Source organism: Squalius cephalus, assembly GCF_949319135.1.
Source record: "Squalius cephalus genome assembly, chromosome: 15".
Lineage (NCBI taxonomy): Eukaryota > Metazoa > Chordata > Actinopteri > Cypriniformes > Leuciscidae > Squalius > Squalius cephalus.
The window spans coordinates 18,908,732-18,922,961 of NC_137136.1; the positions used below are offsets into that span (position 1 = coordinate 18,908,732).

At 38.5% G+C, this 14,230-nt stretch overlaps 1 protein-coding gene across 6 annotated transcripts; it reads right to left on the minus strand.

Moving 5' to 3' along the window:
• Positions 1-20: 20 nt before the first annotated feature.
• Positions 21-12,852, minus strand: g6fl (g6f-like). 6 transcript variants are annotated; one of them, XM_079893935.1, is made up of 12 exons: positions 12,698-12,852; positions 11,190-11,522; positions 10,831-11,100; positions 9,377-9,412; positions 8,440-8,763; positions 6,064-6,318; positions 1,647-1,685; positions 1,417-1,536; positions 1,195-1,268; positions 955-984; positions 586-632; positions 21-471 (listed from the first exon to the last, which is right to left on the minus strand). In XM_079893935.1, exons 1-12 carry the CDS (start codon positions 12,789-12,791, stop codon positions 450-452), a joined length of 1,644 nt encoding a protein of 547 aa, XP_079750061.1. In that variant the 5' UTR covers positions 12,792-12,852; the 3' UTR covers positions 21-449. The 6 variants fall into 6 exon arrangements, with proteins under 6 accessions (XP_079750061.1, XP_079750060.1, XP_079750062.1 ...); XM_079893934.1 differs by having other exon boundaries at positions 955-981; positions 1,417-1,539; XM_079893936.1 differs by having other exon boundaries at positions 395-471; positions 955-981.
• Between the last annotated feature and the right edge of the window lie 1,378 nt (positions 12,853-14,230).

Sequence of the window (14,230 nt, forward strand, 5' to 3'; positions counted from 1 at the left end):
TGGAAAGAGAATTAACAAATCAGATTCTTGATTTTATTGCATTTTACAAAATGTCTCAACTTTTCTTGATTTGGGGTTGTATAAAGGAATTTTCCGGCTTGATTATTCACAGGTGTTTTCCACCCATTTTGAATTATGCATTGTATTGTGTTGGGTTTAAGGGTTAAAAATGTCTGTAAACTTAATAGAAAATGTCCTGGCAGAAAATGACCTATCCATTTTTCTACAGATTTTTTTCTTACAGTGCACTATTATTGACATTACAAAAAAAAAAAAAAGGTAACAAAAAGAAAAAGTTTCTTTGAATGAAGTTCTCTATGAAAGAAAGTCATTTTTATAGTAATAACAAAAACAGTTTGCTGTCATAAGTTACACATATACGTCTCACAAATTTATGTATGTACAATTTTATTTCAGATACAGTTGTTTTATCTCAACATCCATTGTACTCAACCACAGCACTGGTTGTATCTGAAATGAGAAAACACACACACATTAGCAGGATGATTAATGCACAGAGAGCATATGAACAATGACACGCATGCACTGTATCCCCCGTATGACCCAGAGACAATCATGTCTCACCTATCTAATTCTTTATATACATCCATTTCACCCGTTGGCTTAAGATCCTAGAGAGAGAGAGAGAGAGAGAGCGAGAGAGAGAGAAACAGGGACAAGGATGAGAAGGGCGGAGACATCTCAGATTTATAGTTTGGCAGAGGTTTGATTCGGTTCATCTGCTAATATCACTAATGCAGGCGTGACAGAACTGGAATGGAACACACCCACCCACCCACCCACACACACACACACACACACACACACACTGTCAAACAGATTGTAAAATGTTGGGACCTGTTTTCTGGAACACACACACACACACACACACACACACACACACACACACACTATTACTCATTGCTCTGCCTGAGAAGGACTATAATAACTCACCATGTAGACTGCGCCTTGGGGAGGTGTCTGCTGGGAGATGAGAGGGAGAGAAAGAGGAAGGAAGAAATAGATTTAATAATAGAGCACAGATAGATATACATTGAGAGAGAAAGACAAGGAGAGAGAGAGGGGGAATGAAAGAAAGAAGGGGTAGTAAAAATAGATTTAATAATACAGCAGGGGGAGAAAGAGAAACAGCAAGGTAAACGGAGAGGAGGAGGAGCTGCGCATTTCAATCACCTGTCTCAGATCGTCAGGATTTTCATAGATGTTCTCCACCTCTCCGGAGTGGTGAGACAGCGACTGCTCGACACCTACAGGAATAAACACAGACACACAGGGGTTTCACATCACACCAAATCCATTGTGGTTTGCTCTGTCCATCATTCTCTGCCAGGGTGAACTGACAGCCTTCATATTTTTGATGGACTCAGGGGGGGGAAGTCAAATGTGGGCCCTTACTTCGGTGGGTGACGCAATAGCCCTGTCTCCATAGCAACACCCCAACAGCTACGGCAATCATGGGTATCAGAAATAGGAGAAATGAGAACGAAGAAACATAGGAGGATGCTGAGACATCTTCTGCTGGGGGGAGTGTGAGAAAGACAGAAAAAGAAAAGCTAAGTTAGGTTACCCATCAGTGTGCAGAAGCGTGTGTGTGTGTGTGTGTGTGTGTGTATAGCAATACTCACCTGCAGGTGGCAGTGTAGGGCCTGGAGAAACTGTTAGATCTGCTCAACAAGAGTATCAATGTGAGTAGACAGCAATGGTTAGAAATTATTTAATTACCTTCAAAAATAAATTATTCATAAATAAATAAATTGATTCTCTTAGATATGAAGGAGCCACAGTGCATGCAACTTTAGAGCAAACACAGAGCGAAAGGACGGAAGAAACGATACCGTCCGCAGACATGACGTAATGAGTATATCCCCGAGTGCGTGTATTGGAAAGATGCAGAGATATGGAGGACGAGGAAGAGAAATGAACAAAATAAGGTTTTGACTTAATGTTTTTGCATGTGGTGAGGTGGCATCATTTATGCAAACAGCGAACAAACAGATGTCGTTCTTATCTATCATTGACAGTCTGAGTCTCTCTGTTATTTACATGTTAGCCTAGATCTGATGACACTGCTGTGGTTAAAATACTCTCTAACCATGACTTAAACTCTTGGAAATATTAAATAATAATAAATAAATAAAAATATTAAATATTTGTGAATCTTTAGTTTAAAAAAAAATCTGAACCATGTTTAAAGGAACAGCTTAAAGGGATAGTTCACCCAAAAATGAAAATTAGCTCATGATTTACTCACCCTCAAGCCATCCTAGACGTATATGACATTCTTCTTTCAGACGAATACAATCAGAGTTATATAAAAAAATGTCCTGGCTCTTTCAAGCTTTATAATGTGAGTGAATGGGTTTTTGTTTCTGGAAGTCCATCAAAGGGCATCCATCCCTGATAAAAGTGCTCGACACGGCTCTGGCGGGTTAATAAAGGCCTTCTGAAGTGAAGCGATGCATTCGTGTAAGAAAAATGTTCATATTTAAAACTGTATCGACTAAAATAACTAGCTAATACTCGCTGCTCCGAATGTGTGGTTAACTTGGTTAAATGCAGAGGACAAATTCCAAGTAGTGGTTCTGTGCAAAGTCAATGGGTGATTTTGAATGGGGTTTTGGTTAAATGGCTGAAATAAGGTCTGTGGTGAACACAAGCTCAAGACACTTTCACGTTTTATTCTATGACATAAAATACATCAGTATTACCCAACTCGTGATTTTTTTGAAGCTGTTAGGTGTCTTGAAAAAGGCGATTGCTAACAAGTGGCTAAATGGGACTATACAGAGGCTCTCGAAGAGATTAAACGTCATCAAGTCGAGTCTGCTTTTACAGCCTCATTATGCTTATAATTGTGCTCTTATAAACTATTCTAATTCAAACATTCTGGGAAAATGTTTTTAGAATCTGAAAGAGTTGTCGGAAGCTTAGTAATGGTGACGTTGAAATCGTGGGACCGTGATGTAGTTCGTTTATAACCTACCTTTAGCTTTTTACTTCTAGCGACTGCATTTAGGCTTTAGAATTCATAAAAGTTGTGTTCATCTGTGATAATTACCCTGATGGACAAAACGTGTAAGTATCATAAACTTTTGTTGATCACAGATCTTGTTTTTAGCGATAATCCAAAAGCCTATTGGAAAATCCTATTGGGTTTTTCTCCGGTTGGCCTACAAAGTGACATCATACCGGCACCACTCTATTGGTCAACGCTACAAGTGTGACGGAACCAGTCGTGGAGGACTGTAAAAAAAATATGCCATTCTGTGTGACATCGTGACGCGGTTTCAGTTGTCGTGTCGTCCACTATGACACACTATACGTGATAAAACGATCAATTCTTGCGTCCAAAGCCCTTTGTCCTTTACGAATCACCACAACACTATATATCAAGCGAATTGTGCCAAAATCAGGCTGATATCGTGTAGTCTGAACCTAAGTCATTATTTATTGAATATCTTGACATCTGCTCTATCTCTCTTTGGTGAATTCATGAGAGTTCATAGTTGTGCTCCGATTGATAGGGCCTCTGGAGTGTTCACTGCTCTCTATTCCCCGAGCACAGGAAATCTGTTGAAGTTCACTTCGTTTGACAAAATACGTTCATTCAGAATTCTCTCCAGTGCCATCACACAGAAGAAACTTGAGATGAAACTTGATATAATGAATGGAACACACCTCATAGCAGAAGCAGGGATGTCCGATACATGAATAAATAATACATTGCAAAGATCTGTCTCAAAAGAACAATTCATTCATGGGTCTGACTAGCCTGGCTAACGTCAGACCTCGTCTCATTGAGACGTGGTCTGGGAACCACGTTCATTTTCTCGTATTTGAGGCGTGGTTTACGAATGCCCAGAGGCGTTTATTGGGCGCTACGAATGTCTATCAAATGCACCTGCACGTAGCTCATATCCAATCGTTTCAATTATACCAGATGACGTATGTAGAGCGACAGAAATTCGACGAGGAAGAAGACGAAATAAACTTGCGTTCTAAACTACTTAGAACACTATCTAAGGCTGCATCGAAAGGTAACTTCGCGTCTGCTGCCATGTTGGATCCATAGATATAAACAAACTGCTTCGGTGTGTCGCATAGACGTCGTCATCGTCTTGCTGCTCCCTCCCCGTTCTGTGATTGGTTCCCTTTTTGAGGGGAAAATCTGGTCCATGGTGTCCAGGCTGCCTAGCAGCATGAATAAAATCGCGCTGCGCGCAAGGCAGCATGGAGAAACCCAGGCTAGGGTCTGACATTGTTCTTCAGACAAACCTATATGACCCTATAGGACCACTTTTAAGGGCCATTCAAAAAGAGCACTTTTTTTCCCGTTCCACTACCCTGTGCTATGCGTTGTTTTCATTTCCACTGCACTGCTTTTCCTTTGTTTTTATATAAACATGCGTTGGATGGACGTGTTTGACCATTGCGCTTGTGTCTCGCTTCTTTTACAGCATCTCGTGCCTGACACCGCTGTAAGAATTGATAAATTAGGAAATTCCAGACAGTCTGTTTTGGGGGTGACCAGACCCTGAGAGGACAAGAGGACCTCTCTGGAGATTACCATTTGAACTGGCCCTCTTGCACCATTGAGACGAAAGTCTCACCTCTGAATCATCCTAATCTACATCTCTTTCCCTCTCCCCTCACCCCCTCTCTCTTATGCTCAGATGATCACCTGATTTCTCCCAAGAAAATGTATAGTTTAATGTAAATGATTATCACAGAGTATTTTCATGTTTGGTATCGTTTAAAATGTCACAGTGCGACTGGTACGAATGTCTCTTTCCAAAATAAGTAAAACAAAAGGTAATAAGGTTTTTAAGAGTTTATGGATAACTGACTTACAAAGGAAGGTGGTCTCTCAAGCAAATGGTCACCCACCCCCATGAAGGTGCGACCACTGCATGCAAATTTCTTTTGTTAGTACATGTTTCCTTGTGAAAGGTTTATATAAGGAGATGCAGCAGAGTGTTCGGGGCCTTTTCTGTACCTCAGATCGGTCCGTTAGGCTGAGAGATATAGATCTCTCAGCCTAACGTATTTCTTAAATGTTGGGTTTGCATCTTCTCTCTATTCCAGAGCATTTGATGTTTTGTATCGATTATCTTTGAATTGATCATGAAATTGGCATGATACATTTACCTGACATAATAAATTGTTACATTTGATTATTCTGACTGACTCTGATATTATTTCGATTGAAGAGTTAAACGGAATAGTCAAACATTCACTCATGATTAATGATCCACAGATATCATTAAAACCTTTTCATTTATGGAGTCAGATGAAATAAACGAGTAAATATATGATTAATATATTACAAATTTAACCAACCAATATTTTGCACGAGTAAGGACAGAACACGTGATAACCTTCCCTGTGTATTGGCGGACCGCGGCATATTGGGCCAATTTCACGGGCCCTACACCGCATTCTAAAAACACAGTTCCACTTAAAAACACACCTCTATTTCTGTGTGGATGGCTTGATACTTGCATATTTTGTTTCGAAGCCACAGTCTTCATTCATTGTAATTTCAAGATAAATAGCAACTAGCACATTTTTGAAAATTTCTCTTTCTATGTTCCATTGAAAAATGAAATTTATTCAGGTTTGGAATAAATGAATAAATAAATGATGTTGAGTAAATCAGTCCCTTTTCAATAGCAGAACTGCAGAAGATCTATTTTCTGCACCCTGCTGCTCTAGAGATTCACGAGCCTTGTTTGAAATAATCTATAATGATGGAGTTGGGTTTCATGAAATTGATTGGTCAAGGTACTTAATTTTTCTGCATTGTGAAATGTGACCTCTCCGGTGACCTACATGATTCCACTAACTAATGTTCCTGTCCTTCATTCATTATGAAAATACAATGAAACACTGAAGGCCTATCACACGCAACAAAAATAACTCCTTGGAATAAATATTCACCTGCATTCTGTCAATTTTCAAGTTTTTAAATGTAGGCTAAGTGTTGATACCTTGAAGAAGCAAAGTGCCAGACAGAGAGTGAGAAATACATCTTTATCTCACCTATATTGGCCATTGTGACGGTGTACATATATTGCACTGTGTTTCCATTTTTCAGATACATAGTGCAGGCATAACGTCCTGCCGTCTCAGGGGTCACAGGAAGCGCTACAGAGGTTGTGATCCGGCCCAAAACAGCAGCTGATTGCAGAAAGCGACTGGGATCCTGAACATATGACCATCTGACAGCTTTGACCTGTGATCGCTGTGAGTACATACAAGTCAGTTCCAGAGCGGAGCGGGATGGCTTGATGTATCCTGAGGGTGAAACAGACAGCAGAAGATGGTCAGTGAAGGGTTAAAATGATATATATTCATTAAACAGCCGGGTGTAGCTGGTCAGCTGCAGTTGACTGTGACTGATGTACAGTGTCTCCTCAACACAAAGCAGCATCAATCCTGAGCTAATTGAGCTCAGTTTTTAACTGTAATCCCACAAACCACAGAGTTGTCAGCAGGAACGGGCAGGTGTAATTACACATAATGAGATCTGTAATGAGGCCTACTAAAAACATTATGTTAGAGAGAGGGATATATATAGAAAGAAGAGACAAAAGTAAAAGAATTGAGTGAGGAAAAGGAGAGCAGGGAGGACATAAGGGGAAGAAGAGATTAAAGTAACAACGGAGGGAGATCGGATTAAAAAAGAACGAAAGATGAAAGTCAAGACACTGACTGATTGACTCTTGGATGCTGAACTACTGTGATTGATATAACAGCTTGTGCATTTATAAAATTAATTCAAGACCAGTGATGCAAGAACATGCAACATTAAGAATCAGTGAATGAGTGTTTGGAGAAACACATGGATGAGGGTGAAATAAGGATAGGATTTCATTTTCTTAAAAATTATATTTATTTATTTATATTTAAATTAAATATTTAAAATTAAAGTTACCATGCAATGTTTATTATTGATGATTTATTTGTGCATATAATTTTTTTTTTTATGTGCTCACCTAATCTTTAATCATAATCAGTGACAGACTGTCAGGATTATGCTCTAGTCTGGTTAGTTTTCTCTGGGTGTTTCTCAAACGGAAGTCTGCATCCTATGAACGCTGCATATCTCGGCTGCCACGTCATCAAATGTCACTGAAGGCCATCTCATTTTAAAGGCTCCTTGGAAGGCAGCCTTCGTTTCACATCCTTCTTTTGAAGGATGCATCGGATGTATCCTTCGCGGCCTTAAATCACCCACAATCCTTTGCACACATTCCAATTCACAGAAATAAACTGATGGGAAATGATTCGGTGCTGAGCTTGTCTGAGTTAAGACAAAAATAATGTTTTCGGACTTGAAAGGCATGATGTTCGTTTTTTTTTTTTTCAGTAAATTAATCACTTAACACTAAACTGCCAATAATGACTGTAAATGCCAATAAACACTGGGAGACGGCTGCCATTCACTGTATTGCATTAATAGAAAGCCAGTTAATATTTAGATTTGTAATACAAAGTATTTTTCCAAAATTAAGTTTTAATAGTATTCTCGTGCCGTGACCGTGGGGGTGGGAACATGTGTGACATAGCATGCACACTTACTAGACCGTCTCATTCTAGCATTTAATGCTGAGGACTCTAGCCTACGAGCCTCAGAAAGACTGGAAGGACTCGGTCTAGGTAGGATGCAGCCTTCTGTTTGAGAAGCACCCTCTGTGTTTTGTTTTCATTGTTTCCTGTTATGCTTTGCCTGAGTTCTGTTTGCTACTTAGCTACCTTAGTTACTTATTATGTTCACCTGTTGTTCATTTAGTTACCTCATTACTCCCTGTGTATTTAAAGACCCCCTGTGATGAAAATCTAGTTTTTAATGTTGTATATATTTATGTGGTGTTTTTAACATGCTTTAAGACAACCCATGTGCAAATTCATGTCAACACCATTGCTGAGTATTTTCTACTTAAAACTGCAGTGAAAAAAGACAGCTTCAAAAACGTGGTTTGAAATCACCTGTGGCTCATTTGCATATTCATGGTTCTATGTATACTACATGAAGCAAGGGTGTAGAGTTAGATTTAAGCAATTTTAAGGCATAAATAAATATTTTTCACAGGATTTTTTTTTTAAAATATGCCATTTTGGTGATCAAGGATGAGTTTTAAGGGATTAAATGATTGCCTATGGGGTTTTAAGCCCTTAGTTCAGTTCATTGTTCTGCATAGTTTCAGTTTGCGTGGTTGTAAATACATTTTCTGTCTCCTGAGATTTTTGATTAAAGACTGTTCTTTTTTTGATATCCATTTTCGTCTAGCGCTTACTACAACCACCATTCCGTTTGAATGGCAGTTATACAACCAATTTCCAAAAAACGAAATCAAGTCCCGTCCTTTCGTCATGTCAAAAAGTCTCGATGTAGGCCTACATAAAAAATATTACCATGTAAAACACTCAGTGTGTTGCCTTGGCTGAAAGCCCTGTCATCCAGGAAGACCTCGCACAAGTAGAGTCCTCCATCCTTCAGGGCTGGGCTTAACAGGAAGGAGAAGTTCCCACTAGCAGCCAGGGAGGAGGGGTCTATCAAATGGAGGTGGTGTTTGGTGGTGTTGGTGGAGCTCCTCCTCCAGCGGTCAAACTGAAATATGAGCTCCATTCTTTTTGAATCAGGATACTCCCAGTAGAGTAGCACATAGTCACCAAGAATGGGGGGACAGGTTAGAGTAACCAGTGAATGAGAGAGGGCTGCCATAGACCGTGGGCCTCCTGTAGAGGACACAGGGTAGGAGAGATTACAAAGGAAGGTAAAGTGACATAGGGAAAGAGACTCATTCAACACAACAGAAAGTCAGAAATACAAAGTACAAGGCAAAAGAGTATAAAAAGAAACTGAAGAAGCCAATCGAGTGAAAAATGGACTGTGATACAAGAACAATATCGTCAATTTGAACTGATCCTGTCCACTGTGCTGCGAGTCACTTTAGCCTCTTTGTTCTTGACACAGTCAAGCGAATAGAACATTACGAGTCCCAGAGCAAAGTCATATGGGAGATATCAGAAACGAGACAGGCATGAAAATGGGGATTATGTTATTAAGCTCAGCAAAAGCTCTTCAGAAACATTCTCCTCTCAGATTTAATAACCCTGATTAACCATGTGCTGACACAACATTTTGGACCAAAATAGTTTATTATATTGTTGTACAATCAATCAATAATTAAAGCACGTTGAGGTTAGCTGAAAACAATTCAGTGTTCAGTTAGTTCAAATAACCTGAAGGAGAATATTTAGGTTTGACTAGTGTAGGCTGGGTAAATGGCACATAAGGATGGTCCCATTTTATTCACAATAGTATTCCGGAAACAAAAGAGCCTATTACCATGTGTCATGTCTGTGTAAGAAAACACAGCTCTCTCTGAAAGAGAAAAAGAAAGAGTGGGAGAGAGAGAGAGAGAGAGAGAGAGAGAGAGAGAGAGAGAGAGAGAGAGAGAGAGAGAGAGAGAGAGAGAGAGAGAGAGAGAGAGGAAGTTAGATGTTGTTTATAATGACAATGAAATATTCCCTGCTTTTTTATGTAGTGTAGTCTCAGATCTGTAACATTGTTTGTATTAAATAATAATAAGCAATCTACATTTTAGACACAGTATTGGCAGTTACAGTACTGTCTACTTTTGTTTCATCAGTAAATATAGTTCCAAACAAAGTCAACCATTGCTTCTGTAAGCAACACACAGTAGCTATACATTCTTGAATCAATCAGTGTTTTTGAATGACTTGGTTAAGTGAATGATTCAGTGACTCATAAAGACTGGCTGTATCCGAAAGCACTGCTGAATAAGTAATTACTTTGTGAACATTAAATTTGATATAGTATAAATGTGAGTGGTATGAATGCAATTCAGATGTATTACATTTGTCATTGTCATGCGTCCCAGCGTCAGTTGCGTCATTTTACCATTCACAAATCATCTCCTGTGGCCTCATGGGATAGTAAAGTGTACATTCGTACATGCATACTTCACAATCTCACCAGTACTAAGTCATCCCAGTACTTGTTGGCTAAAGTTTTATGAATACTGTGAATTTGGACTTTGTCTTAAGTATTCAGAATCAGACTGTCACTTGTTTCTTTTCTGAATGAATAGCAGAGTAAAACAAACAGGTGAATTTTGGGGCGATTTGCTCTCCGTGACTCTCTGATTGGTGGAATTTTCTGTACAGCATGATGGGTAATGTAGTCTTTCACCATGTATTCAGTTGTTAAACACGATCATTTTGAAAGTTGAAATAATGCGGACTTGTGGCTTCAGAAAATCATATACCATCAATTAACAACCACTGAACTCACAGGAAGTCTGTCTATAAATGTCTATACGTTATCGTCGAAAATCAATTTCCCAAAGGAGAAAATTAATGGATACTGTTGCACCCTGTACATAAGCCATCATGATGGTGGAAAAAAAATATGAAATGATACGCAAAGTTTTTCAGTTTTTCAAGCGAACACAATGTTTTTTTTTGTGGAAAACGCAATACTATTGCAAGAGAACTCAAAAGTTTTGCGAGTAAACGCGAAAACATTGAAATAGTATTGATCCTTTCATCTTTAATCTTAGGGGCTCCATAATATGAAGTGTATAGGTCTTCTACTGTTAGATAAAATATCTGTTATTTTTTCTTTCATAAGAGAGTGTTTTTTTAACTTTCTGCTTTTTTTTGCTGCATTCTAGAAAAAAACTGAACATTATATCCTTCCCATCGTGTTTAAAAGATAACATTTACTAAGCAGATTATCTGACTAGCGTGCTTTCACAAAATATCTTCAAATCTCACCGTTCACCGTCACATTCACCCTGTGCTCCGAGACAGACGTGTCATTGTTACCATGGACACGGATTCTGCAGGTATAGACTCCGGAGTCTTTGCTGGTGATGCGAGGCAGCTTGCTGAGCAGACTGCCCTTGTCATGGGAGATTTCAGTGTATAGCTGTTCCCCCGAGGAAGACACCCACGTTCCCCAGGCAGCCACGGAGGAGGGAGACACCTGAGCAACCAGTCTCAGTGTACTGTCCACTGTGACAGGGGGCGTGGGAGTGACAGTTACTGCAAAAGAGAGGGAGAGAATGCCTGGAGATATCAGACACATTGAGACATGATGAATGAGGTGTGCATGGTGGGGTTGTGTAGTCTACATTTAATCAGAGCGAGCAGAACAATCCTCTCCTGTAGCTTCTTGTTGTCCTGTTCTATCACACAGGAGTAGCGTCCTTGAGAAGCTGCTGCAGCCTTGAAGATCAGAGAGGCATCCGCAGAGATCTCAAAAGTCTTGCCTCCAAACACTCTGCTACTGCGTCCATCTGTTTGTCCATCGATGCAGCTGGCTGATAACAAATATGACCAGCGATCCTCCCTCGCTGACATCATCTTCCAGGTAACCAGTACAGAAGATTTGGGTGGTGAATCAAAGCAGGATAGGGTGACAGATGAGTCCTCACGTACCATGACCACATCATTCCATAGATTACCTGTAGATCATATTTTTTAAACGCAAGAAGTCACACACACACAGACACACACATACACACACACACACACACACACACACACACACACACACACACACACACACACACACACACACACACACACACACACACACACACAACACTGAAAAGCATAACATCTATAAAAACATTATATATAAAAAAATTCAGTCACGACATTAACTTGAGAAACTTTCATGCTGGGCAAGAAATATACTTAAAAAAATAATTAATCATTTTGAAAATTACACTGTAAGTTTATCTTTTTACATAAATTTCCCCCTAATTTTCTGTGGAGCCCCTTGAATCCACTTGCAGACCCCTGCAAACCACAGTGTGAAAACCCCTGTACTGCGCTGCAGTTATCTATGTTAATCAGAGCGTTAAATATAAGCTCAATTCAATTTAGTGTCTCTGTGGTTCATTTAGATGACAGAGATATCTACAGATTCTAGTCCCTAAAGTATGTTTGATTTTTTGCGGTATAGAATTAAATGAGTTATACTTGGAAATGTAACTTTTCAGGTTTAACTTTATTTCATTCCAGGCCAAATAAAGTGAAATTTTATATATATATATATATATATATATATATATATATATATATATATATATATATATATATATATATATATATATATATATATATATATATATATATCAGTGATAGTTCATACACAACAATTAGGTTATATATAAGATTTTATATATTCATGTGTTGTTTTCAGGTCTTTCTGTTGAACCCTTTTCCTGCCTTGCAATAATGTGATCAAATATGAAGGCATACAGCTGTTCAGAACATGTTGCTTCCCAGCATAATATATATATATGAGAGAGAGACAGAGTTATATATATATATATATAATATTAAATATTATCATATAGATGTGCAGAAGATGCGTTCTCTTTGATGACTGTAATATTTATTCACTTTAGGTTGTCTGAAATAAAGTCACACTTGAAAAATTGCATTTTCAGTATAACTGATTTAACACAATACAATACAGTACAATACAATACAATACATTTCAATACAATACTATATATATATATATATATATATATATATATATATATATACATTATTATATGTTGCACATATTCTTTATCGCTATACTATAACAAGCTTTTAAATTTGTTCAGACAGATTTTCATACCTGCCATGAGCGGAGAGATGATAAAGCATGAACCAAAACAAACAAGTATGAAAGCATGAAAATAGTTCCCCATGGTGCTGCTAGGAAACAACATTAATAGTTAGCTAGCTAAAGTGCAAGAGTATGTCTTCTTTTCTTGCATTTGACCACAAGCATAAGACAGGAAAATGGCAAAACATTAAGTTCTGAGAACAACATGTGACAGAAGCTGATAAACAAACGTCAACACACATATAAAAAACGGAAGCAACATGGAGGCTGATAAACAGAACACAGTAATTTATATGCAGCTACAGTATCATAATGAGATAAGTCAGTGTTTTTATCTGCAGTCACATAGTCCTGCTTCTGGCTATAACAAGGATCAGTACAAAATAGTATAATAGATCATGTAGTACAAGTATAAAAATGCTAATTTCTGAACTGCAAACTGTAGGAAATGTTGGCTGGTCATAAAACTGAACAGAGTGGACTGTTAGCCAAGAGTGTGGGAATATGCTTGTAAAAAGAGAGAGAAAGAGAGTGAGAACATAAGAAAAAGGATTTAGAGATGTAATCAGAAATGGTCTTCAGCTTCTGGCTAAATGTCTTTACATCCCCGTAAATGTCTTTAATTAAAGTTAACAGACTTATCAGCACCTCCAAGTCCCATTACCAGCTTAGCTTCTAATCACCTCTGAGCTAAAGAATGAGAAAGGGTCTAAAGAAAAGAGATAAAAATAAAGAAAACTGAAATGGAGAAAAGACGGTAGGGGTAAATGAGCTGGGGAAGAGAAACTTCAGAGAGAGCAAACTAGGGCAAAGCAGCTAATGAGAGTCAAAGTAGCCTACTGTACGTGCCATTGGCCCAGTGCAAACGACAGAGAGAATGAGTAAAGAGAGAGATGCTTCAGTTTTGATTTAATGGGGTGTGAAAGTGACAGAAACTGAATGGAACTGTGGTAGAGTCATGCACTTCTGCCCATATAGGACAGAACTATTTCAGCAATCAGAACTGATCTCATCTCACTAAAACGTATAGTTTTGTTCAGTGTGATTGTATTTCGCCTTGTGTAAGCCTGCTTCCATAGATTCTGAACAAAATCAGAGTTCTTTCGGAGATGCAGATATGCAAAACTCTGATGCAATGGTAAAATGTGCCACATGTTTCAACGATGATATGGTTAGCTGTAGTGTCTAGTGTTACCAGCAAGGGGAGCGCTAGAGCCACTTTACTAGTTAACCCAAAAGTCGCAAATAAACTTACCCAAAATATATTTCTGCGCTTATTTCTGTTCTATTGCATCGTTTTATAACTCTACGAAACTCATTTATATCTGCCCTTACATTGGCAATTAAGCTTTAGAAACGAAGAGAAAGCACATTTCCTGCAAGAACTGATAAAAAAAATAAAAAAAGAGTGAAAACCAGCAAAAAGACTGGTTAGAAAGGTGTAAATGTTGTTTTCCAGAATATACTCCAGCATCCAAAAAAGGCAAAGGAAATACACAGGGAATTTCGTCATTATGACGAAGTAGGTGTGTAGGCTAATAC

What these genes read in the sequence shown, in the direction of transcription:
- g6fl (XM_079893935.1), bottom strand. Translation starts at nt 12,791, where the DNA reads ATGTTGTTTCCTAGCAGCACCATGGGGAACTATTTTCATGCTTTCATA. An exon ending in TTACACAGACATGACACATG is followed by an intron (nt 8,764 to 9,376) that starts GTAATAGGCTCT and finishes TGTCCTCTACAG; the next exon opens with GAGGCCCACGGTCTATGGCA. An exon ending in ATCCTGACGATCTGAGACAG is followed by an intron (nt 985 to 1,194) that starts GTGATTGAAATG and finishes CTCATCTCCCAG; the next exon opens with CAGACACCTCCCCAAGGCGC.